The following is a 23322-nucleotide window of genomic DNA, read 5'->3' on the forward strand; positions in this document are numbered from 1 at the left end:
CACATGCAAGCCGGCGCGGATGCAACACAATCCGATCGCGTGCGCCAAAAACCCTGGGCTATTCGGCGCAAATCTGGAAAAATTTGGGAAACCCGACGAAAATGCCGCGTTCGGACCCTTAGTAACTGTGCCCATTGACTTCTATGGGATTGCAGTGAGGTGGTCAGCCCACTGTGACTGAGCATATTATAGAGCAGGACCTATTCCTGAGTCAGTGTCTTATTGACAGTAGTGAGGGGAGAGTGACCTAAATTATGCACCCGACTAGTTGCAATAGTTTTTTCTTTCTGTTACAGGCGAAGTCACACATCTGATAGATGAAAATGCCATTTCTAGTATTAGCAAGGTAAGTTTAATTGAGCGCATGTGGGGAATGCAGATTTTAAAATGTTGTCCCCTTTTTTTGTCACTTGATTTGTCAAAAAATATCCCAATTCTTTGCAAGCTTTATTAGAAATGAGTGGAAGTACAGAGGATAAGCCACATTGAATAACACTATGTACAGATTACTATGTTAGATTTGTATCCAACATACCCCTGATGCTGTGATCTCTGTTGTATTTACTTCTATTTATTGATCTCCTATCCTATCTAATCTCCTCTTTACTAAATGAATCCCACATAACCCATTTTATCCATTCTTTCCACAGACTACAATGTATTGTCATCCAGTGCTATTCCACCACTTGAACATGCTGTTTTTTTTGTTTTTATTTCAGGACTATCTTTATCTTGCGATTAATGAAGCATTGGTCATTGCGAACAGCACTCTTTACAAGTTGAATTCATCTTTGCAGGTAAAGAGCCATGTGAAACATTAGGTTGTTTTTTCTACTGCGAGTTTATTTGTGGCATTTCATATCTCTTACACACCAAATTCCATTGTTATCCCCAATTCTGTGGAGACCGATAACAACCTACTCAGTGGGGTTCCTACTGCTGGGACCCTTTACTGATCAGGAGAACGAGGGTCCTGTTCCGACTAAATGAATGATGCGGCACCAAACATCCTGCCGCTCTATTCAACACTATGGACGTGTCAGAAATTGCTGAGCACAGCACGCGGTGCTGTCCTTTCTCGTGATCGATGGGGGATCCATCAGGCGGGTCTCAACCAAACAGATTGTTATCCCTTATGCTGTGGATAGAGGATAACAATGAAGTTTGGGACCACCACATTATCGAGTGTTTTTTTTTTTTTTACGTATTCATGTCCTGGCCTCATGATAGGATAGAAATATGTTTTTGATGGTCATCCCACAGGTGTAATTTGCATTTTTTTCAGACATTGATGACCTACCTTATGGTTAGGTTAACAATATTTTTAAGCATAGACCACATTTAATCCCTTAATGACCGCCATATGTCGGTCATTCTACGGCAGTCATTAAGAGTACTTCTTCTAATGCAATGCCTTTTTATGGCGCCACATCAGAAGACGTTTGAGAGACCTATTATACTGCTGGTGCCGGCGCTGGGCTGTGTTATCACAGCCTTGCCCTGGCACTAAAACCCAGGATCAGAAAAGCGGGTGTTTAACCTCCGTAGACAAGCGACTGCAGAGGGAATCACTCATCAGCCACTCATAACCTACAAAGTTGTGGCACTTGGAAGGTGGTTTTGCAAAAAGTTTTTTTTTTCCCTGAAGTATTTTTTATTATGCAAAGTAAGGTCATTTATTAAAGAGAACCCGTCATGCAAAATAACCCCCCTAAACTAAATATATTTTCATAAACTGCCATTAGAGAGCATTGCCTCTATCCCTTTATTGTCCCTCTACATGCCTGTAAACCTAAGCAATGAGGTCCTAAAGCTGTATGCAAATGACCTGTGAAATGTCCAATGAAGCATTAGCATATTCAAGCTGTCCACTCTATTCATGAGTGGGAGGTACAGCCACACCCCCAGTGTATGACTGACAGCCTGTATAATGATGTGAGGCTGTATAATGATGTGCTTCCTGGTGCTGGTGGCCACGCCCCCTGCAGCCTGTGTGTGCATGTGTGTGTGTACAGCTCCAGGCAGCCATGTTACAGCAGAACATGTCAGATTCATGTGTAGCTGATGTCTGTGTCTCTCACCTGTATATTAGGAGGATGCAGCATGTCAGCAGATGCAGCACACACACTAGCCATGCTTTACTATACATTACACACAGACATGTGCAGGGGGAGGAGAGGGGAGGGGGAACAGGGGTGACATCACTGCCTCTGACCATGTGACCAGCCTCATTTACTTGATAAAAAATATGTGATTTTACAATGAATAATGTATGAAATAACTAGATAAAGGCTGGGATGGGATCCTTGTGAGCTGCTCCAACAGGTAGAGGTGACAGGACAAGTGACACAGACCTGATGACAGGTGTCCTTTAAATAATCCTATGAATTTGGTATTGCTGTATTGACACAGAGAAAAAAGTTATTATGTAATTTAGGTTCAACGATAAAGGCAGAACATTTTATTAACACCTTGCTGACCGTGGACGAACTATATCGTCCTCGCGCAGCAAGGGGTGTCATTACAGTCAACACCCGCCTGTCGCTGCCGCGGTTGGTGCTGACACCGATCGCGGCAGTTAATCTGTTAAGTGCCGCGGTCGGGTTCACTTACCATTAAATGCGACTTTGGTTTGCATGCATTTCATAAAACAACATGTGACTTGTCTGAGCTGCAGACTGCCTCCATGATTGTGCTCCTGTACAGCTTATCCCTCCCCCACTGATGTCAGGTTGACCAGGCTGTAACCTCTGAGAATAAGCAGGAGGTGGAGCTAGACAGGAGCACAAAGGTGGGGGCCAACACAGACAAGCCACATGTTGTTTTTTGAAATGCATCCAAACCAAAGTCCAGCCCCTGTGACTACCCCAAGATTTTTTCATGGAGCAAGAGTAAGTTATAACACACAATTATATAGTAATGCAAATGCTTAGAAAAGGCAGATGTGCACTGCAGGCTTCTTCAACCTGTCTTTAGTGAAAATGAGGTCCCTGGTGACAGGTTCCCTTTAAACTACCAATTAATAATAGTAAATAATTGATATAAACTAGAAATCTGGGTTCATTTACTATTGATTTATCATTTTATATTGAAATACAGTGGGTAGTGAAAGTATTCAGACCCTTTTAACATTTTCACTATTTGTTTCATTTCAGCCAATTTTTTTTGCTCATTAATGTACACTCTGCACCCCATCTTTTAAAACTGAAATATCACATGGTCTTAAGTATTCAGCCTCTTTGCTCAGTATTCAGTAGAAGTGGCTTTGAGCTCGTACAGGCAGGAGTCTTCTTGATGCAACATGGATTTGCAACTGGATTTGGGGATCCTCTGCCTCTTCCTTGCAGATCCTCTCCAGTTCCCTCAGGTTGGATGGTGAATGTTGGTGGAAGCCATTTTCATGTCCCTTCAGAGATGCTCAATTGGGTTTAGGTCCGGGCTCTGGCTGGATCAGTCAGGAATGGTCACAGAGATGTTCTGAAGCCGCTGCTTTATTATTTTAGCTGTGACTTAGGGTCATTGTCTTGTTGCATGGTGAAGCTTCAAACCAGTCTTCAATTACAACCATAGCCTGATGCTGCCACCACCCTGTGTCACTGTTGGGATTGTATTTGGCAGATGATGAGCAGTGCCTGGTTTTCTCCACACATACCACTTTGTCTCATCAGACCAGAAAATCTTATTTCTCATAGTCTGGGAGTCCTTCATATGTTTTTTTTGCATTCTGTATGCAGCTTTCATATGTCTTACACTGAGGAGAGGATTCTGTCAGCACACTCTGCCATAAAGCCCTGACTGGTGGAGGCTGCAGTGATAGGGGATTTTGTGTAGCTTTCTCTCATCTTCCTACTGCATCTCTGGAGCTCAGTCACAGTGATTTGGGGGTTCGTCTTTACCTCTCTCACCAAGGCTCTTCTTTCACGGTTACTTAGTTTGGCTGGACGGACAGGTCAAGGAAGAGTTGTGGTCATCCCAAACTTCTTCCATTCAAGGTTTATAGAAGCTACTGTGCTCTTAGGAATCTTGAGTGCTGCAGAAATTCTGTGCCTTGCCACAATTCTGTCTCCTTGGGAAGCTCCTTAGACCTCATTATTCTCATGTGCTTTGACATGCACTGTGATCTGTGAGGTCTTATATATACTGCTGTGTGCCCTTCCTAATCAAGTCCAATCAATTTAAAGAGGACCCATTACCTAAATAATCCCTCTAGGATCTGCTAAATCCCAATAAAGCTAGTGAGTTAACACTTCTATTACCGGGGTAGGGCTTACTTTAGTTATTAAGCAGCTCCTAGAGGGATTATTCGGGTGACAAGTAATCTTTAAATAAACACAGCTGGACTCCAATGAAGGAGTAGAACCTTCTTATGGTGCGTTCATATGTTCAGTATTTCAGATGCAGTTTTAGATGTCCAAATCAGGAACGGAGTGAAAAAAACAGGAGTGGCAGCTTCTCTAACATACATGTTACCAGGACATTAACAAATGCATACATGAACATTATGTTAACACACGTGTTTTGTAAAAGCAATGTGCACAGGCAAATCTCCTATTCTCAGCTGTTGTAATGCTTAACACCACGTCTGAATGCACCCTCAAGGAGAATCCAAAGGAAATCGACAGTATGTGAGTTAAATAGGCAAAGGGTGTGAATATTTATGACCATGTGATATTTCAGTTCTTCTTTAATAAATTTGCAAAAATATCTACATTTCTATTTCTATGGGTGGCAGAGTGTACATTAATGAGCAAACAATTGGCTGCAATGAAAACTGAGTGACAATGTAAAGGGGTATACTGAATACTTTCATTACCCACTATATATCCAAAAAATGGGAATTAAAACTAAGAAAAAAATTGAAGAATATTCTCCTCTCGCCACTTTCCTCTTAGATTTGTATCCTTCATGATGATGTACAGTAATTTATTCAGCATCAGGAGTTTCTTTTTGTGGTCACAGCTGTAATTTAGCAGGAAATTATTAAGCACAGGGATAAAATATGGGGAAAGGGGAGGGAATGGCAATTGATTATACAGCTCTATACACAGAAAAATTAAAAAGTTAGAGAGTTTTAGCAGAGGGGAGCAAAAAATGGGAACACACAAAAAAAAGCTTAGTTGGAAAGGGCTTACCTAGCCATAACCCAACCCAACCATCAACTTCCAAAGCAGTAGTTCCACCATTATCAGAGAAGCCATTTGTACCCCAGAACTCAATGAAGAAGAGATTGTAAGATCTAACTTGGAGGATGCCCAGAAGTGATTTAGATGCGTAATCACATCACAATTTACAGTACAAGGGATGGAGGACGCTCAGGAGAGTAGATGTTTTGAGTGTCTGAAGTGGAAGATTAGAGTATTACCTATTCATAGCAAAAATAAAGAAGCTTATTCTGAGAAGACTGATTTGGCAAGCTCAGTGTAGCCCTGCGTAATCTGTCTGCTATATAAATAACGAATTATTATTATTATGATTACTAAAGACGCAGATCACTGTTGTATGTAAAATGTCACTTACTATGTTTCTGTTGTTCCCTTTTACGAGTTTAGACTTTCAAAGACCTGGATGTTAAGAATAAGATGCTGGAAAAGCGAATCGCTAGCACAATTCATGACACGTTCGGGAAAATTTTGATTGCTCTTAAAAAAAGGTGGGTAATGATTTGTGTGTGGAGGTCCTCACCTCTGTGAGCTCAACAGTATATAGGAGGCGGGTTTCCGTATGAGACATAGTCATATGGTTGTGTCACTTACTGAAATGGGGGAGTAATAGACCCAGTGTGAATACGGCAAGGTTCCCGCTATAGAATCACTCCTCAGTTCAGCAGGACTAGATCTATGACCTACATTTAACATCTGATTGTAAGCAGAAGAATTGCTATTCATTGCAAACTATATGGTGCCCAGGGGGTGTAAAAATAACGCACACTTTAAGCTCACCTGGCACTCAGGTCCTGAGTGGCACCTCCGGTCACTGTCAGCCTCTGTATACAGAGGATCAGTGGTGACTCAGTTTCTTGTGTACAACAGCGCTCACCCACTTCAGCCGTACCCATAGCCGGTGAGCGATGTGGATGTAACGTCACAAATGGAAGGCACTGCTCCGGACCTTAGCACCAAGGAGAGAGGTTAGTGTAGGTCGTTTTTTATGTCTACGGCAGGTATTGCAACTTTTTGTTTGTTTTATTTTCCTATTAGAAAATCTGAGCTGCTTACTGATTTAAGATCCATCACGGAAATGTACACCAGAGAGTTGCAGACCGCTGTTAAAAACACAGAGAGGCAGAAAAAAAGTCTGGAGACTAGAGTTGCATTTGCTGAAGGACTGAAACAGTCACCTTTATTGACAATGTACTGTAATCTGAATCAAGTAAGTATTTCATGAGGATATCATAATGTCATGACATTTAAAGGAAATCTACCATCAAAATCCAGAATGATAAACCAGGGACACTTACTTTTAGATCCAGGCACCATCACTTTGGTAATCTGCTTATATTTGTTATCCATGGCCTCCTTCCTTCTTAAAAAAACCTTTTTAAAGTTATGCTTTAATTATCAGAGTCTGTAAGGTGCTAATTATAATGCTATATGGTCTTTAACCCCTTACCGTCGTGTGACGTAATAGTATGTCACATGTTGGGTGCGGGTGCATGGAGAGGGCTGAGCCCTCTCCATAGTTACCGTATATACTCGAGTATAAGCCGACCCAAGTATAAGCCGAGGCCCCTAATTTTACCACAAAAACCTGGTAAAACCTATATATTTTTTACTCGAGTATAAGCCGAGTTTGGCTTTTTCAGCACATTTTTTGTGCTGAAAAACTAGGCTTATACTCGAGTATATTGCAGCAAACACTTACCGGTGACACCAGCCATCGGGGCTAGCAGCTTTGCCGGCGGCTTCAAAAAGATCTTGGTGAAGATCCTCGCTCCCCTCGGGGGAGCAATTTGCACATTGTAATGAATGAGGAGGAAAAGCCCCATATACTGTAGTATGGCAGTGTATGGTAGGATCAATCGGACAACCTAGGGTTAAAGTATCCTAGGGAGTCTGAAAAATAGTAAAAATTTTAAAAAGTTAAAATATATATATATATAAATATATTTTTAAATATATAAAAAAAAAAACTAAAAATTCAAATCACCCCCCTTCCCTAGAACTTATATAAATAAACAGTAAAAATCATAAAACACATTAGGTATCGCCACGTCCGTAAATGTCCGATCTATCAAAATATAATAACGGTTTTTCACTTCGTTTTAACCATGTAGCGGAAAATAGCGCCCAAAGTCGAAAATGGCACTTTTTTGCCATTTTAAAAAATAAAAAAAAAATCTATAAAAAGTGATCAAAAGATCGCACAGTCCTAAAAATAGGACCTACAAATCAACCAAGTTGCACAAAAAGCTCCACACACCGAATTATAAAAATGTTATTAGCGCCAGAAGATGGCAAAATAAAACTTTTTGTACAGGAGATAAACAAAATACAACTAGTGATTAAGGATATAAACTTGCTTTATTATTGCCAATTATTTACAAAAAAAGGTCTTATAAAGTATCTGTAGATGCGATTGTCGCCACTGCACTGGTGGTCAGTCTGTAAATAAAAGAGGAAAGATGACTAAACATGTGGAAATCTACTAAAGGTGGCCTCCGGTATGGTATGAAATATATGGCGAGGGCTCACCTTTTTTTTGCTAGTGCGTATTTATCAAAAATCATCAATCCAAAGTAAAACTGTGTAACTCCTTGGGGGGCAGCAAAGGTTATTTCACCTTGGCCTAAGTGACTGTCAGAGAAGTCGATTTTTTAGATGAAGGTCCATAAAGGGTACACAGAGTGCAGAAAAAGGAGGAGAAGGGGTGAGTGATAGGTGTTAGTCCATATGGGCTTAGGTTTCGTTGACCAAGTAAGTCAAAATAAAGTCCCTACACGAGCCCTATTTAGGACAAAAACTATCACACCCTAAATGCCTAGCCTCGGAACTCTGGTCCTATGTGACCAGAGTGCCGACTGGAACCTGACCCTGCGGTAACTGGCTCTGTTGTAGACCTATTCAGCAGGTATCGTCAGGTGAGGCAAAAAGAGACCCGATGGATTTTCCGCATGCAAACAGAATCTCCACTGGGACTCAACGAACAGTTGAGCTTTTCGTGCTTCCTCTAACAAACATTAATATGTACATTTTCTTTTGACAATACTCTTCTGCATTACCTTCATGTTTTATTTTATTTTATTATTTATTTTTTTGGTCCGAAATTAATACCTTGCTCCCTCACATAGCTATTGGGATCAATATGCCTCTAAAATCCCTTTTCTGTATCTGGATCCTTGCTGTACTAACGGCATACCTGGATCCTTGTTGTACCAATGGCATACCTAGGTCCATACAGCAGGGCATGTGTCTCCCAATCACCCTTCTTTACACATGCCACCGCGCCCGGCACTACTCATTACCTCCCGTCTCCTCCCCTTTGTAGCCCTTAGTCCACTTGCCTCTGGGTGTCTGCTCATGGGCAGTGGATAATATTCAGGCTACAATGCGCACGTGCGGTGGCGTATGTGCATGCGCGGCATTCTCTCTGCCGCGGGTGTGCATGCGCGAGTCGCACTTCTCGGTCGACTCTGCGCCAGAAACTTTTCTGGCGCACACCTCCGTGCGCCCGTTCTGCCCGCCCTTCCAACGTCATAGCAACCTCCACGATTGGTGGGTGGGTGTTTCGGGGCGGAAGTAGGCGGCTCCTATGCCATGGCGCGCCACTTTAAATCCCCTGCACTAATCCCAGTCAGGACTACCCACTGGTTAGAACGGCTGTTACTAGGAGTCACACAGTTACTCCACACAGCGACACACGGCCTGGCTTCCTCTTCTACTCCCTGGCTATCCCCTACGGTGCCAAGGTAAGACTGAACTTAAGTGCATCTGTTTACATATAATGCTGTAAACTCTGTTGTCACCTCGACCCCGTGGAAGCTAACTCGGTACCTATGCAATGTCTGTTAATAGGGCCATTCTCGAAGAACCCAGCGTTCCCCTGATGAGCCCAATAGGGCGAAACAAGCCTTGTCGGGACTCGGGTTCTATACCCTAATTGGGACACACATTATATGACACAATTCTCTCACTTATCTGTGACAGCATAGTTGTCAAAGGACTTCTCAAAACACCTGACGATACCTGCTGAATAGGTCTACAACAGAGCCAGTTACCGCAGGGTCAGGTTCCAGTCGGCACTCTGGTCACATAGGACCAGAGTTCCGAGGCTAGGCATTTAGGGTGTGATAGTTTTTGTCCTAAATAGGGCTCGTGTAGGGACTTTATTTTGACTTACTTGGTCAACGAAACCTAAGCCCATATGGACTAACACCTATCACTCACCCCTTCTCCTCCTTTTTCTGCACTCTGTGTACCCTTTATGGACCTTCATCTAAAAAATCGACTTCTCTGACAGTCACTTAGGCCAAGGTGAAATAACCTTCGCTGCCCCCCAAGGAGTTACACAGTTTTACTTTGGATTGATGATTTTTGATAAATACGCACTAGCAAAAAAAAGGTGAGTCCTCGCCATATATTTCATACCATACCGGAGGCCACCTTTAGTAGATTTCCACATGTTTAGTCATCTTTCCTCTTTTATTTACAGACTGACCACCAGTGCAGTGGCGACAATCGCATCTACAGATACTTTATAAGACCTTTTTTTGTAAATAATTGGCAATAATAAAGCAAGTTTATATCCTCAATCACTAGTTGTATTTTGTTTATACCCAGAAAGTGATTTCCTAGGGTCCTCCACAACTGAGAGTAAAGACCCTTACCCCTCTCTCCCTCTCTTCTTTTGTACAGGAGGTTTTAATTCTTGTAAATGTATGAAATAAATTATAAAACCTATACAAATTTGGTATCCGCGTAATCGTACTGACTCAAAGTAGAATAAAGTAAAATATGTCATTTGGGACACACAGTGAAAGACGTAAAATCCAAGCCCACAAGAAACCGTCACAAATGCGTTTTTTTCACTGCATTTGTTTTTTTCTTTCCCGCTTTCCAGTGCACGGCATGGAATATTACATAACGTCACTATGAAGTGCAATTTGTCACTCCGAAAACAAGCTGTCACACAGCTCTGTACATGGAAAAATAGAAAAGTTATAGATTTTTGAAGATGAGGAGTGAAAAATTAAACTGCAAAAACGAAAAAGGGCCCCGGCGGGAAGGAGTTAAAGGAAATCAATCACATGGATTTACCGTATATACTCGAGTATAAGCCGACCCAAGTATAAGCCGAGGCCCCTAATTTTACCACAAAAACCTGGTAAAACCTATATATTTTTTACTCGCGTATAAGCCGAGTTTGGGTTTTCAGCACAATTTTTTGTGCTGAAAAACTAGGCTTATACTCGAGTATATAAGGTATTTATTAACCACATGGAGACAGGTTTCTTTCTTCATTTAGCTGTTAATCAAAAAAAATATATTCTAATAAAGCTCAGGAGGTGTCGTGCATGTCGGCTGTCACATCTCTCTGGCAGGGGAAGGGAGGAGGTGGGTATAAGCAGGGAAGGAAGTCTTGAATAATTAGCTGCCAACAGAGACAAAAGCAGCAGCTTCTTTGATGTCTCTAGAAACTCCTGAGGCTCATTTGCATATTTTTGAAAGTGTTCTAACGAAACTGGCCTGAAATTTTCCTAATTTTTTTTTGTTATCACTTTTCAGTTGGTTACAGACCTGAAAATTAATTTACATAACGAGGATGCATTCAAATCCCTCAAAGAGTCACCTGATATAAGGTAAAAAAAAAATGTGAAAAAATTAGAGCTCCTCGCTGTGACTACTAGGGGCAGTCACGGATAAACAATATATTTGTTTGACTATAGTATTAATGACCTTTCCTTTCACATTGGTGGTGGTCCTACACCAATCACTTCTGATCAGCTATTCGGGTTTGCTAGTGAAATGCAGCACCTTGCTTGGTATTACTCTGCCCCTTTATGCAACACTCAGTGGGCTTTGGTTTATTACACAGATATATAAAATCATCTCGCATACCCTGAATGCTTACCAACTACTTTTAAAGAACCTCATCTCTTTGCCTGAATGTGTTACAAAGAGAATTTCGGGAAGACCCGTCCTGTGTTGCTGGTTAAAGAGAATGAGAATTGGCATAAACTTCTTGTAATGCTACATCTCCCCATTGGGGGTGCTGCAGCTACTTCAAACCTCCTTATGTGTTTAACTTAAGAACAAACCTATGGAACCTACGTGTTCGTAACCCGGGTACTGCCTGTAGTTTATTGTCATATATTTAATGTAAGGTCTGCCTTATTCTCTGCAGATTTGCTTTGGACAGTACCACAATCCTGAAAAGCTTTGATGATCTGGGAACAATTTATTGTGTTAGCAGATCTAAGTGAGTACAATATATTATTGTTCTTTCTTTTCCTTTTCTTGCAGAACTTTTATCAACAAACTATAGATGTGGTGCAATCAATAAGAAATCCACAGAAAGTATGAGCCATATTAGGACCGATTAAAGGGGTTGGCTGCTCTATGTTAATGTTTTATCATTTTTGGGGGACATGATAGTAAACAACTTTATGTATAAATACATATAATAACATGAAAAGTTCTGCACCATTTTCATGAAATCATAAGCCACAGCCCTCCTTTAGAAATAACTTCCTGCTCAGCAGCCTGCGGCTCCCCTCCATAAGATAACACGAGATAGGGGGGTCAAATGTGACCATACACTCCCATGACCACTGACTCCTTTACAGCGTCTAGTGAGCTATACATTCCCATGACACTCACTCCTCTACAGCGTCCAGTGAGCTATACATTCCCATGACACTCACTCCTCTACAGCGTCTAGTGAGCTATACATTCCCATGACACTCACTCCTCTACAGCGTCCAGTGAGCTATACATTCCCATGACACTCACTCCTCTACAGCGTCTAGTGAGCTATACATTCCCATGACACTCACTCCTCTACAGCATCCAGTGTGCTATACATTCCCATGACCACTCACTCCTCTACAGCATCCAGTGAGCTATACATTCCCATGACCACTCACTCCTCTACAGCATCCAGTGAGCTATACATTCCCATGACCAATCACTCCTCTACAGCATCCAGTGAGCTATACATTCCCATGACCACTCACTCCTCTACAGCATCCAGTGAGCTATACATTCTCATGACCAATCACTCCTCTACAGCATCCAGTGAGCTATACATTCTCATGACCAATCACTCCTCTACAGCATCCAGTGAGCTATACATTCTCATGACCAATCACTCCTCTAGTGTTCTGTGAGCTCTGTGTGCAGCTATCTCCTATCCCTGTTACATAGGCCAGTGATTTTCAACCTGTGTGCCGCGGGGAGCCCCTGTGTAGCGCTGCCGCCGTGCCCCCGTGTTTCTGCCCCCATACTTACCTACAAGCCCCGCGTCGGCGATCCGCCCATCTTCTGTAGCTCCTGCACCGCGCGGCCCATGTCACGTGACTGACGCGACCTGACGTCAGGTCGCGTAAGTCACGTGACCAGAGGCGCGCGGTGCAGGAGCTACAGAAGATGGGCGGATCGCCATTAGGAGAGAAGTTACGCGGAAGAAGACATCAAGGGTAAGTATATAGGGTTATTATTTGTATAGGGAAGGAAGCTAGGGTCTTTTTTTTTTTATTAGTAAAGGGAGGCTGGGGCTTTTTATCAATTAAGGGGGGCCTCTAGGGCCTTTTAATTAGTAAAGGGAGGCCTCTAGGGCCTTTTAAATAGTAAAGGGGGGCCTCTAGGGCCTTTTAATTAGTAAAGGGAGGCCTCTAGGGCCTTTTAATTAGTAAAGGGGGGGGCTCTAGGGCCTTTTAATTAGTAAAGGGGGGGCTCTAGGGCCTTTTAATTAGTAACGGGAGGCCTCTAGGGCCTTTTACTTAGTAAAGGGGGGCCTCTAGGGCCTTTTAATTAGTAAAGGGGGGGGGCTCTAGGGCCTTTTACTTAGTAAAGGGGGGCCTCTAGGGCCTTTTAATTAGTAAAGGGGGGCCTCTAGGGCCTTTTAATTAGTAAAGGGGGGCCTCTAGGGCCTTTTAATTAGTAAAGGGGGGCCTCTAGGGCCTTTTAATTAGTAAAGGGAGGCCTCTAGGGCCTTTTAATTAGTAAAGGGAGGCCGCTAGGGGCTCTTAATTAGTAAAGGGAGGCCGCTAGGGGCTCTTAATTAGTAAAGGGAGGCCGCTAGGGGCTCTTAATTAGTAAAGGGAGGCCGCTAGGGGCTCTTAATTAGTAAAGGGAGGCCGCTAGGGGCTCTTAATTAGTAAAGGGAGGCCGCTAGGGGCTCTTGATTGGTAAAGGGAGGCCGCTAGGGGCTCTTGATTAGTAAAGGGAGGCCGCTAGAGGTTTTTATTAGTAAAGGGAGGGCGCTAGGGGTTTTTTATTAGTAAAGGGAGGCCGCTAGGGGCTTTTGATTAGTAAAGGGAGGCCGCTAGGGGTTTTTTATTAGTAAAGGGAGGCCTTTTATGACTGTTTTAGTGTCATTTTGTGCTATTTTGGTTGGTGGTGTGCCCCAGGATTTTCTAAGTATAAAAAGTGTGCCGCGGCTCAAAAAAGGTTGAAAATCACTGACATAGGCTGTCACTGCCATGTCATGGGACTGCTATGAGAAGCCGTGTACAGGGAGCAGACACTGCAATACTTCAGCTTCTGGTTTGATCCTTCCTCCAGCCCTTGGATGTACAGTTTTGGGGCAAGATTCACATTGCCATGCAGAGTCCTGTATTGTGGACATCATTGCTGGAACTCCTTGTATGATAGCAATCTGTGAAGTAAGGAGTTCCTACTTTTTTTTTTACTAAACAACACCGCGGAGACTGTTATAATGTTTTCACTGTTTTCTTTACACTTAAAGAGAACCTGTCATTCAAATTAACCCACCCAAAATAAAGACTTAAAATTATCCCTAAATGGTTCCTCTCCATGGCTGCAATATTACAAAAATCAGTTTGTAAATTTATATGCAAATCACCTGATGTGAGTCATTCACACTACCGTAATTGAGTCACTCATGTTAAAATTTACTTGCATTGCCCTGTTTCACAGGTCTGAGTGCTTTGATATTGTGATGTGTGGTACATTGAGACACGGCTGTGTTACATCATTGGGCACCTAAAGTCATGTGACCAGGATGACATGATCTAAGGTCCTGTTACATCTGCAACATCTACCTCATGTACATATCTGATCACATGAAATTACAGCAGCCTCGATGGAAGATGGGGAGGAATAGAAGTCCATGGAGGCTGCTGTGATTTCATGTGAACAGATATACGCATGGTATACAATCTGCTAATGTTAGGAGGCTAAAAGGCCTGTGATGATGTCACTTTGGTCACTTGACATGTTGAGAAGAGGCATGGGACATGGGGTTGTGTAGATGGGAGTGGCTGGCCGGGCAGAACAAGCCTATTCTGATGCCAAGTAATCTAATATATAAAGCTGAGTGAATGTGTGTGTATGTTTGTCCGCTAAAGGAATCATGTTTACAGTCATCAAATTTTGCACAGCAGCTCGGGCTGCGGCAGGGTCTGACTCACAGACTGGCTGCAGCAGGGTCAGACTCAGACGGGCTGCGGCAGGGTCTGACTCAAAGATGGGCTGCGGCAGGGTGTGACTCGCAGGCGGGCTGCGGCAGGGTCTGACTCGCAGGCGGCTGCGGCAGGGACGGACTCACAGGCGGGCTGCGGCAGGGTCTGACTCAGACGGGCTGCGGCAGGGTCTGACTCAAAGATGGGCTGCGGCAGGGTCTGACTCGCAGGCGGGCTGCGGCAGGGACGGACTCACAGGCGGGCTGCGGCAGGGACGGACTCACAGGCGGGCTGCGGCAGGGACGGACTCACAGGCGGGCTGCGGCAGGGACGGACTCACAGGCGGGCTGCGGCAGGGACGGACTCACAGGCGGGCTGCGGCAGGGACGGACTCACAGGCGGGCTGCGGCAGGGACGGACTCTCAGGCGGGCTGCGGCAGGGACGGACTCACAGGCGGGCTGCGGGCTGTCCATAGATTTATAATATGGACTGATGCTAAATGATAAATCTAATGCAGAATAAGATGTTAGTTGTCTCATTAGTTGTCTTGGTCTATGAAGTATAAATCAAATTTTAACATTTCTCTCATTCTCTAATAGACATCACTCCACACCCAATGCACATGCGACTTTGAAGGAACCTCTCCATATTAATAACAAACCTCAATCCGGAAACCTTGGGGTGTATCTGAAGGATTGCATTAAAGATCTGAGTCTTGAGCAGGGTGAATTTGATTTCAGATGTATGAAAAGAGACAACCACGAAATGGACACAACCAGTCAGGTTGTAGGAAATTATCCTTCTGCTTTTCAAGGATTACATTCCTTGAGTAGCCCAGATGTCATCATAGAAGAAATTATTGAAGAAGACCAACCTTGTAAGTGGTTTAGTTTGTTGAGGTTTTTTGATGTTTTGTTTAGTGTTATATATATATATATATTTTGGAGGGGGTGATATAATTTTTTTTTTTGTAATTTTCTTTAGTTATGCTATAAGTTCTTGGCTTCTTGGTATAAACAGCAAACTTTGAATTGAAGGAGTTTATCATTATTTTCTGAAATAATAACTCAACAGTTTATGTCATTTCAGGTTTGTTTGAGGCTGAAAATAATATCGCCCTTGATTGTTCTAAAGTGAAACATTTGAAGAAAGGTAAAATCTTAAAGTTAATATTTTCCATGAAATATAGTGCTAAATATATTGGGTATTACTGAAAAACTTAAAGGGGGTTTTCCTACAAAACAAGTTATTCCATTTCCACAGGGTGATGAGACCCTCACAGATCATGAGAACAAGGGGGGGGTCCAATGGGGTTCAAGGTACCTCCGTTGGACCCCTCTCCATGCATGTCCGTGCTGCCCCATTCATCAGATTGCCGAGCGCCGTCAGCTCCATAGAGACCCCATTAACCTTTTCTAGCCGATGCCCTATTTGTTTTTGCATTTCCATTTTTTGCTCCTTTCCAAAACTCTTTTTATTTAATAATTTCTGTATTATCCCTTTTTTATTTTTTCGTGTACAGAGCTGTGTGAGGACTTGTTTTCAGCTTAACAATCTATAATTCCTATTGATTATACTTTATATATAATGCAATGTACTGGGAAGTGGGGAAAAAATTCCAAATGTGAAATTTGACAAAAAATTTCATTTTTTTGCAGCCTGTGCCTTAACAGCTTTCACTGTTCGCACTTCTTCTTTATTCTTTTGGTTGGTACAATTACAGGAAATTTATATAGGTTTTATTAGATTTTTAAAAAAGAAATTAAATCCTTTTGTACACAAAAAATAAAAAATAACTTTTTCATACTACAGCATACGGAGCTATGAAAGGTGTCATTTTTTGCAGGGCTTGATATCGTTTTTGTTGCTGCTTTATAACTGCAAGCAGTTTGCACGTGCTTTCTAGTGCAAGGGCTACATGCCCACTGCCGTTGCCCGCAGTATCGTGCGCAGGGAGAGGGGCTCACCATGTCCTATCTTTTCCCGGGGTACGGTGCCGCACATGTGCTGCACTGTACCGCTCCCGTAGGGCGCCATGCGCCCATTTACATCTGTGGGGGGCGTATATACGTGCCAAATGTAGCCAAAGTCAGACAGAAAACAGACGCAGATACTTTAATAAAAGTGGGCCAATGTTTGTGCATTTAAAGCATAAAAACCTTGGTTTTATTGTGAATATATATAGGTGCATATATATATACAGCAGACCTTGAGTTGTGGATATTATATACAGGCAGTCCCCGGGTTACGTACAGGATAGGTTCCATAGGGTTTGTTTTTAAGTTGAATTTGTATGCAAGTCATACTGTATTTTTTATAATTGTAGATCCAGACAAAATATCTTTTGGGCCCAGTAACAATTGGAGTTTCCAAATTTTTTACTGTAATGGGACCAAGGATTATGAATAAAGCTTCATTACAGACACCTTACAGCTGATCATTGCAGTCTGGGACTATAGTAAAGCATCCAGAGAGCTTCACCAGAGGTCACAGTGGGCAGAAGGGTTAGTCTTTAAAGGTGTTATCCGGGTTTTAAAAATTACCTAGGTCTGGGCTAGGGATGGCTAGTTAAACATAATAAACATGTACTTACCTTCTCCGGCGCCGCCAATGTCCTGCGCCGCGGTCCCTTCGATCCATGCCCCTGTTTGTTTACAGGGGCACGGAAGCCGCGCACGGGGAGCTTCCGGTCCGCGCTGTGGCCGGCTCCTCCCATCCGGCCGGAAGCTCTCTGTGCGCACTTGTAATGAAACCTGCGCACAGAGAAGACCGGCCGCGGCGCGGGACATCGGCAGCACCGGAGGAGGTAAGTACATGTTTATTGTGTTTAAATAGCCCTCCCCAGCCCGGCCATAAGAAATTTTTTAAACCCGGATAACCCCTTTAACTAGGAGTTGTCTGTAAGTCTGGTGTCCTTAAGTAGGGGAACGCCTGTATACATATATGTAGAACATCATCCTTTGGACGCGCCCTACATGTCCACGATAGGTATTCCACTTCTACTTTAAGTATTAAATGCATAGTAAATACTGCTTTGGTATACATTTCAGTCCTGCATGTATGTATTTAAGTTACTGATATTTTACTTGTAAAATCCATTTTCAGAATCCGGTGATTGTAAGCCAAAGAGATTCAAGAAGAGCCAGAAGATGACGGGTGCCTGTGCTCCATTTTGTCAAAAGAAAAGTCAGTTCCTCTCTCCTCTTGGGTTGTGCTGCAAAAGACGCTTTTCCTCTTATCCACAGAATAGAGTATAGGTTTAACTTGTGTACCAGAGCTCTATTCACTATGGGAATGGAGGCCACTACAGAATAGTGTCCTCCACTTTAGAGGACTGATGGCCTTCATTCCCACAAACTGTGGAAGTCCAAGCGATCAGACTCCCTACTATAAGAGCTTTTATGTAGTTTTCTGGTGTACAAGCCCTAAAATAATCCCAATTCCTTGAAAACTGCCAAGAATTGCAATTACTCCCCCTTTACACCACTTCCCTGCCAAGTGGACGTGAATGGGTGCGCGGCCGGTGGCATAGTGGGTAGGTGCGTTTCATGCCTTGGCACTCACTATAGCCTGGACTGTTCAGGCCTGAACGGTCTCTGACAATAGCGCAATTCTTTGCCAGGCAGGACCTCCTAGTTGTCTTCTATATTCTTTATTCTATGAATACAAGATGTTTTTATTTTGTCAAAAACCTCTCTCACTGCAGTTTGGTTTGTTCTTCTTTTGTTCATATAGTTAGAAATCCCTTGCAGTCTGCATTGTTTTTCCAAAAAAAAATATTTGTTTGCTTTGCAGCCCCACTGGAACTTGTGTACCTAAAAACCGTGATAAACCCATGTAACTTTTACATCCATCGTTTTACCCAGAAAAGGCAAATCATCCTCCTTGAGCGGATGCTTACTACGCTGAGTCGGAAATGCAGCCATTGTTGTCGCACAGATGTGTTGGAGCTAGGTATTTTTATATCTTTTTATATCTGTAGTGGTGCTATGTTTCACATAGATATTGAAATGTTTGGAAATTCAATATTGTTGCAGTCAACAGAAGTAGACTTTTCTTTTAATGATTTCCATCCACAATTTAGCAATTTGCTGATATCAGACAGGGCACAAAATCTCTACATCGTGTTATGTAGTAATAATACTTGTATTCCATTATTTGGGGTAGGAAGGCATCAGATAGGGCTTATTCACACAAACCGACTCAGGCTCTCAGTTCATGCTTTCAGGATAAAGGCACGTTGCAATGTAAAAATGTGCATCCGTCATAGGGTTTTATTTTTTATTTTTTTGTTTTTCAGGAGAAATAATTGCTTTCAATAGTTTTGCACACAATAAATGGTGCCGTGGAAGCATTATGGAGCTGGTTCCTTTGGAAAGTAAATGTATCCTAAAACCCTGTGGTCCTACAAGATATAAAATTGAAGATATCACCCGTCTAACAATTTTCCTGCTTGATTACGGTGGTTTAGAAACTTTCACAGCAGCAAGGTACCGTTAACAGACTATGTGAAACCTCAAAGATTTACCTATAAAAACTCGTCAAGTTAAAATGTCATTTTGAGTCAGCTAAGTCAAGTTTAGAGACTTCAGTGAGACGGTGATTTCAGACATCTTCGGTTCTATAGTACATAGAAACATGACTGCTTGACATTGTCGAAAACTTTCAACTCCACCATACAATGATGCAATTAGGTCCTATTTTCACTGAGACCCCAATCGATCAGCAAGTTGGGTCCTATCCTGTGGGTAGGGCTTAACTTGTTATTTGGGGAAAACTCCTTTAACCCCTTAGGGACGTGGCCCTTTTTCGTTTTTGCATTTTTTTTTTTTCACTCCCCACCTTCAAAAATCTGTAACTTTTTTATTTCTCCATGTAAAGAGCTCTGTTGGGGCTTGTTTTCTGCGTAACAAATTGCACTTCATAGTGATGGTATTTATTATTCCATGCCATGTACTGGGAAACGGGAAAAAAAATCAGAATGCCGTGAAAATGATGAAAAAACGCATTTGCGCCGTTTTCTTGTGGGCTTGGATTTTACAGCTTTCACTGAGCGCCCCAAATCACATGTCTATTTTATTCTTTGGTTCGGTACGATCACAAAGATACCAAATTTGTACAGGTTTTATAATGTTTTCATACATTTAAAAAAATTAAAACCTTATGTACAAAAAAAAAATTCTTCATTTTGCCATGTTCTTGCACTAATAACTTTTTCATACTTCAGTGCACGCAGCTGTGGGTGGTGTAATTTTTTGCGACTTTTGATGACGTTTTTAATGCTATCATTTTGAGGACTGTATGGGCTTTTGATCACTTTTTATAGAATTTTTTATATTTTCAAAATGGCAAAAAAGTGACATTTTCGACTTTGGGCGTCAATTTCCGTTATGGGGTTAAACGCCGGAAAAATTCGCTAATATATTTTGATAGATCGGACATTTTTGGACGCGGTGATACCTAAAGTGTTTATGATTTCTACTGTTTATTTATATTTATATCAGTTCTAGGGAAAGGGGGGTGATTTAAACTTTTACTTTTTTTACTATTTTTTCATATTTTAAAAAAAAAAAAATTAATTTTTTTTTTACCATTATTTAAGATCCTCCAGGGTAATTTAACCCTACAGGGTCCGATTGCTAATACTATATACTGCAATACTACTGTATTGCAGTATATAGCAATTTTACAATGATTTTTAATAGCCTGCCCTCTGCTGGCTATTATCAATCATTGCACATGGCAAGCCTACGAGTCTCAATGAGACTCTAGGCTGCCATAGCAACCGATCGCCGCCCTCCGATGACATTCCAGGGGGCGGCGATCGTCCATCCAAGATGGCGGCGCCCATATAACGGTATGTTATATGCTGCGGTCGGGTTCGACCGCGGCACTTAGCAGGTTAACTGCCGCGATCGGTGCCAGCACCTACCCTCGGCAGTGACAGGCGGGTGTTGGCTGTTTTATACAGCCGTTACCCGCTGTGTATGGAGAGAGCTCAGCTCATGAGCTCTCTCCATACACCCCTTGCCGCGCGAGGACGATATAGTTCGTCCTCGGTCGGCAAGGTGTAAAAGGACATCTTGCATCAGTTTGCTGATGGTAGATGTGTCCAAATAAGAAGTCATTGTTTCTCAGTACAGAGGGGTCTGTCTGTAACTATGGGTTGTCTGTAAGTCGAGTGTCCTTAAGTAGGGGACCGCCTGTACTTCTTTTATTCTAACTCTATATGCTGCGATTGTGGAAATACAGAGTTAAGAGCCTCGTATTTTAATATTTAAGCCCCTGTTGCGCCAGTGGTTCAACCCATCACCTGCTCTATGTGCAGGGGGTGACGTAGCCTAAGCACCCCAGGGTAATTGGCATAACTTTTATCACTTTATATTTCCTCAATTGCAATATAGAGTTATAATAAAAGAAGTCCTGAGTAACTTCTTATATGGACATATCTACCATCACTAAACTGATGGTAGATGTCCTTTTAAGTTACCGTACCACCATAATAATGGTTATGCTATGTAAGACATGACACAAAAAAAGACCTACATCCACTCATTACATTGCCAGCGTGATGGTATACACTGCACAAAACCGCTGCTCACTTTTGTGGTTTTCCAATTCAGTAAATAATGTCTTTAATGTCTCCATTTCTAAGGTTTGCAGGTGGCCACCCCCCTCAGAGTGACCCCGCGGTGGTCCTTGAAACAAGCGTTGCTGACCTACATAGACGTCTGATCAAACTGAGCTCATCCCAAGAAGAAAGCATCAGGTTCATGCCCCCGTTTGGCATTCTTTGCTCATTGGATTTAGTTCCACGCAGTCCAGTAAGTGAAAAAAAAAAATAGAATTTTCCTTTAAAAGAAGTTACCCTTAATCTGTGGGGTCAGACTTTTGGCTTGTTTGCCAATCAGGTTCTTAGTATTAAGTAAAGGGAATAGAACAACCCTATGGTTATTGCTGCTAAGAAAAATACAGCATTGTTTACTATAGGGTAATATATAGAGCAGTATAAACAAGAAACAGGCTTTTGTATCCCCTGAAAAAGCATATGGTTTGATGCCAAAGAATGACCCCCACCAAATCTAGATAACTGTTTAAATGTTCTGCTACTCATTTTGTTGTGTTATTTATGATATTGCAACTCTGCTCCATCCATCTCTATGCAGCTGAATTGCAATAGCGACCCAAACCAATATCAGGAGAGGAAATGTTCTTGGAAGAAAGCAACCGTGTTTGTCACCCTCTTGACAAACCCATTGAAAAGGATGTGCATCTCTTGTATGACAGTTTTTGAAGCAGATTTTCCCATTTACAGTACCAATGACCTATCCATAAGATGGGGATCAGTATTGAATGAACAGGAGACCTCCACTCAAACCCCTGCGTTTCCTATTTTCCCATCACATAGAGAATGGAAAGTCCAGCTCTCTTCTCTGTGTAGCAGCTAGCATCCAGAACTGCTGCTCACCTCTCTTAGACACTTAGGCTACATTCACACTGACGTATGGAGGACGTATATACGGCCGACGTATATACGGCCGATAGACGTCAATGGGCGCACAGCGCCCTACGGGAGCGGTACGGTGCCGCACACGTGCGGCACCGTACTGCTCCGTACCCGGAAAAAGATAGGACCTGTCCTATCTTTCTCCGTAGTACGGCGCCGTGCGCCATTAATTCCTATGGAGAGGGGCGGGGGTGAGCTGCGCTCACCTCCTCCTCCTCTCCCCGTACACTGCCGTCGCCCGCTACGGTAGGGTACGGGCGGGCAACGGCAGTGTGAATATAGCCTTAGAGTGGAGTTGGACATCCTCCTTTTTTGCCAAAAAACAGTAATCATTGAAGTTTTGAGGCTCATCAATGTTCTCTATTGCTGACTTAACCATAGGGATAGGTCATCTATATCAAAAAGGGAAAGATCTGTGCACAACAGAAAAAAAAATGCCCATAAAGATGTCACCATTCTTCCCTGACAGATTAGATCCAATTTGATCAGATGAAGTTCTTTGTTTATTTAAGAGATAAGCTAGGCCCAAGATGTCTGCAGCAGCTCAATCCTCCCCCTCCAAAATGTCCACATGTATGCTCAGCTATTGAGGAATACAGACAATTATTGGGAATTTTGTAAAAATTTTCTAAAAATAAGGACAACCTGGACATGGTCCGTATAAATGAAGATGTAATGTTATTTGTTTTCTAGGATGGATTATGGAGAAAAGAAGTCAAAGAGCACATTCTAAGAGTGGTTGGCAATAAAGGCGTATCAATGAAAATCTTAAGGGAAGAACACAATAAGCTGATTGTTGACTTGAAGAAACCTGTTGGAAACAAGATAAATAGTGATATGCCTGTGTCTCTTCGCGATGCCCTTGTCTTTTTAGAAATGGCAAAGTGAGTATAATATATTTGTTTATGCTTAGTGTAGGCTTTGTAATAATACATTATGAGGCTACATTCACATGGCCGTTGAGGGGCGTATATACTGCTGCCGTATATATACGTCCCCCATTGGCCATCAATGGGTCCACAGAGCGGTACGGTGCAGCACACTTGCCGCACGGTACCGTTCCGCACCCAGGGAAAAGATAGGACATGTTTCTATCTTGGACTTATATATCCTCTCCTGCAGGTCAGCCAGTGATCCCCCTCAGCACATCTGTTGTGCATTTACACCATGTCCAAGGGCAGGTTGTGGCTAGACAAATCACAGGCCTCAACGATGCTGAGGCCAGAGATTGTT

The 23322-nt window shown here is 42.5% G+C and overlaps 1 protein-coding gene across 3 annotated transcripts in view; it reads left to right on the plus strand.

Moving 5' to 3' along the window:
- RNF17 (ring finger protein 17) overlaps positions 1-23322 on the plus strand; it is a 77131-nt gene that overhangs the window by 16207 nt on the left and 37602 nt on the right. For all 3 annotated transcript variants that reach the window (XM_072134255.1, XM_072134256.1, XM_072134257.1), the window contains exons 6-18: positions 297-346; positions 720-797; positions 5550-5650; positions 6198-6369; positions 10722-10795; positions 11341-11415; positions 15182-15459; positions 15672-15734; positions 17688-17768; positions 18378-18536; positions 18883-19072; positions 21238-21406; positions 22783-22973. In XM_072134255.1, the coding sequence (XP_071990356.1) occupies positions 297-346; positions 720-797; positions 5550-5650; positions 6198-6369; positions 10722-10795; positions 11341-11415; positions 15182-15459; positions 15672-15734; positions 17688-17768; positions 18378-18536; positions 18883-19072; positions 21238-21406; positions 22783-22973 (1681 nt within the window). The remainder of the gene's footprint in view (positions 1-296; positions 347-719; positions 798-5549; positions 5651-6197; positions 6370-10721; positions 10796-11340; positions 11416-15181; positions 15460-15671; positions 15735-17687; positions 17769-18377; positions 18537-18882; positions 19073-21237; positions 21407-22782; positions 22974-23322) is intronic.

The sequence above is a fragment of the Engystomops pustulosus genome, chromosome 2, assembly GCF_040894005.1.
Source record: "Engystomops pustulosus chromosome 2, aEngPut4.maternal, whole genome shotgun sequence".
NCBI classification, from domain to species: Eukaryota; Metazoa; Chordata; class Amphibia; order Anura; family Leptodactylidae; genus Engystomops; species Engystomops pustulosus.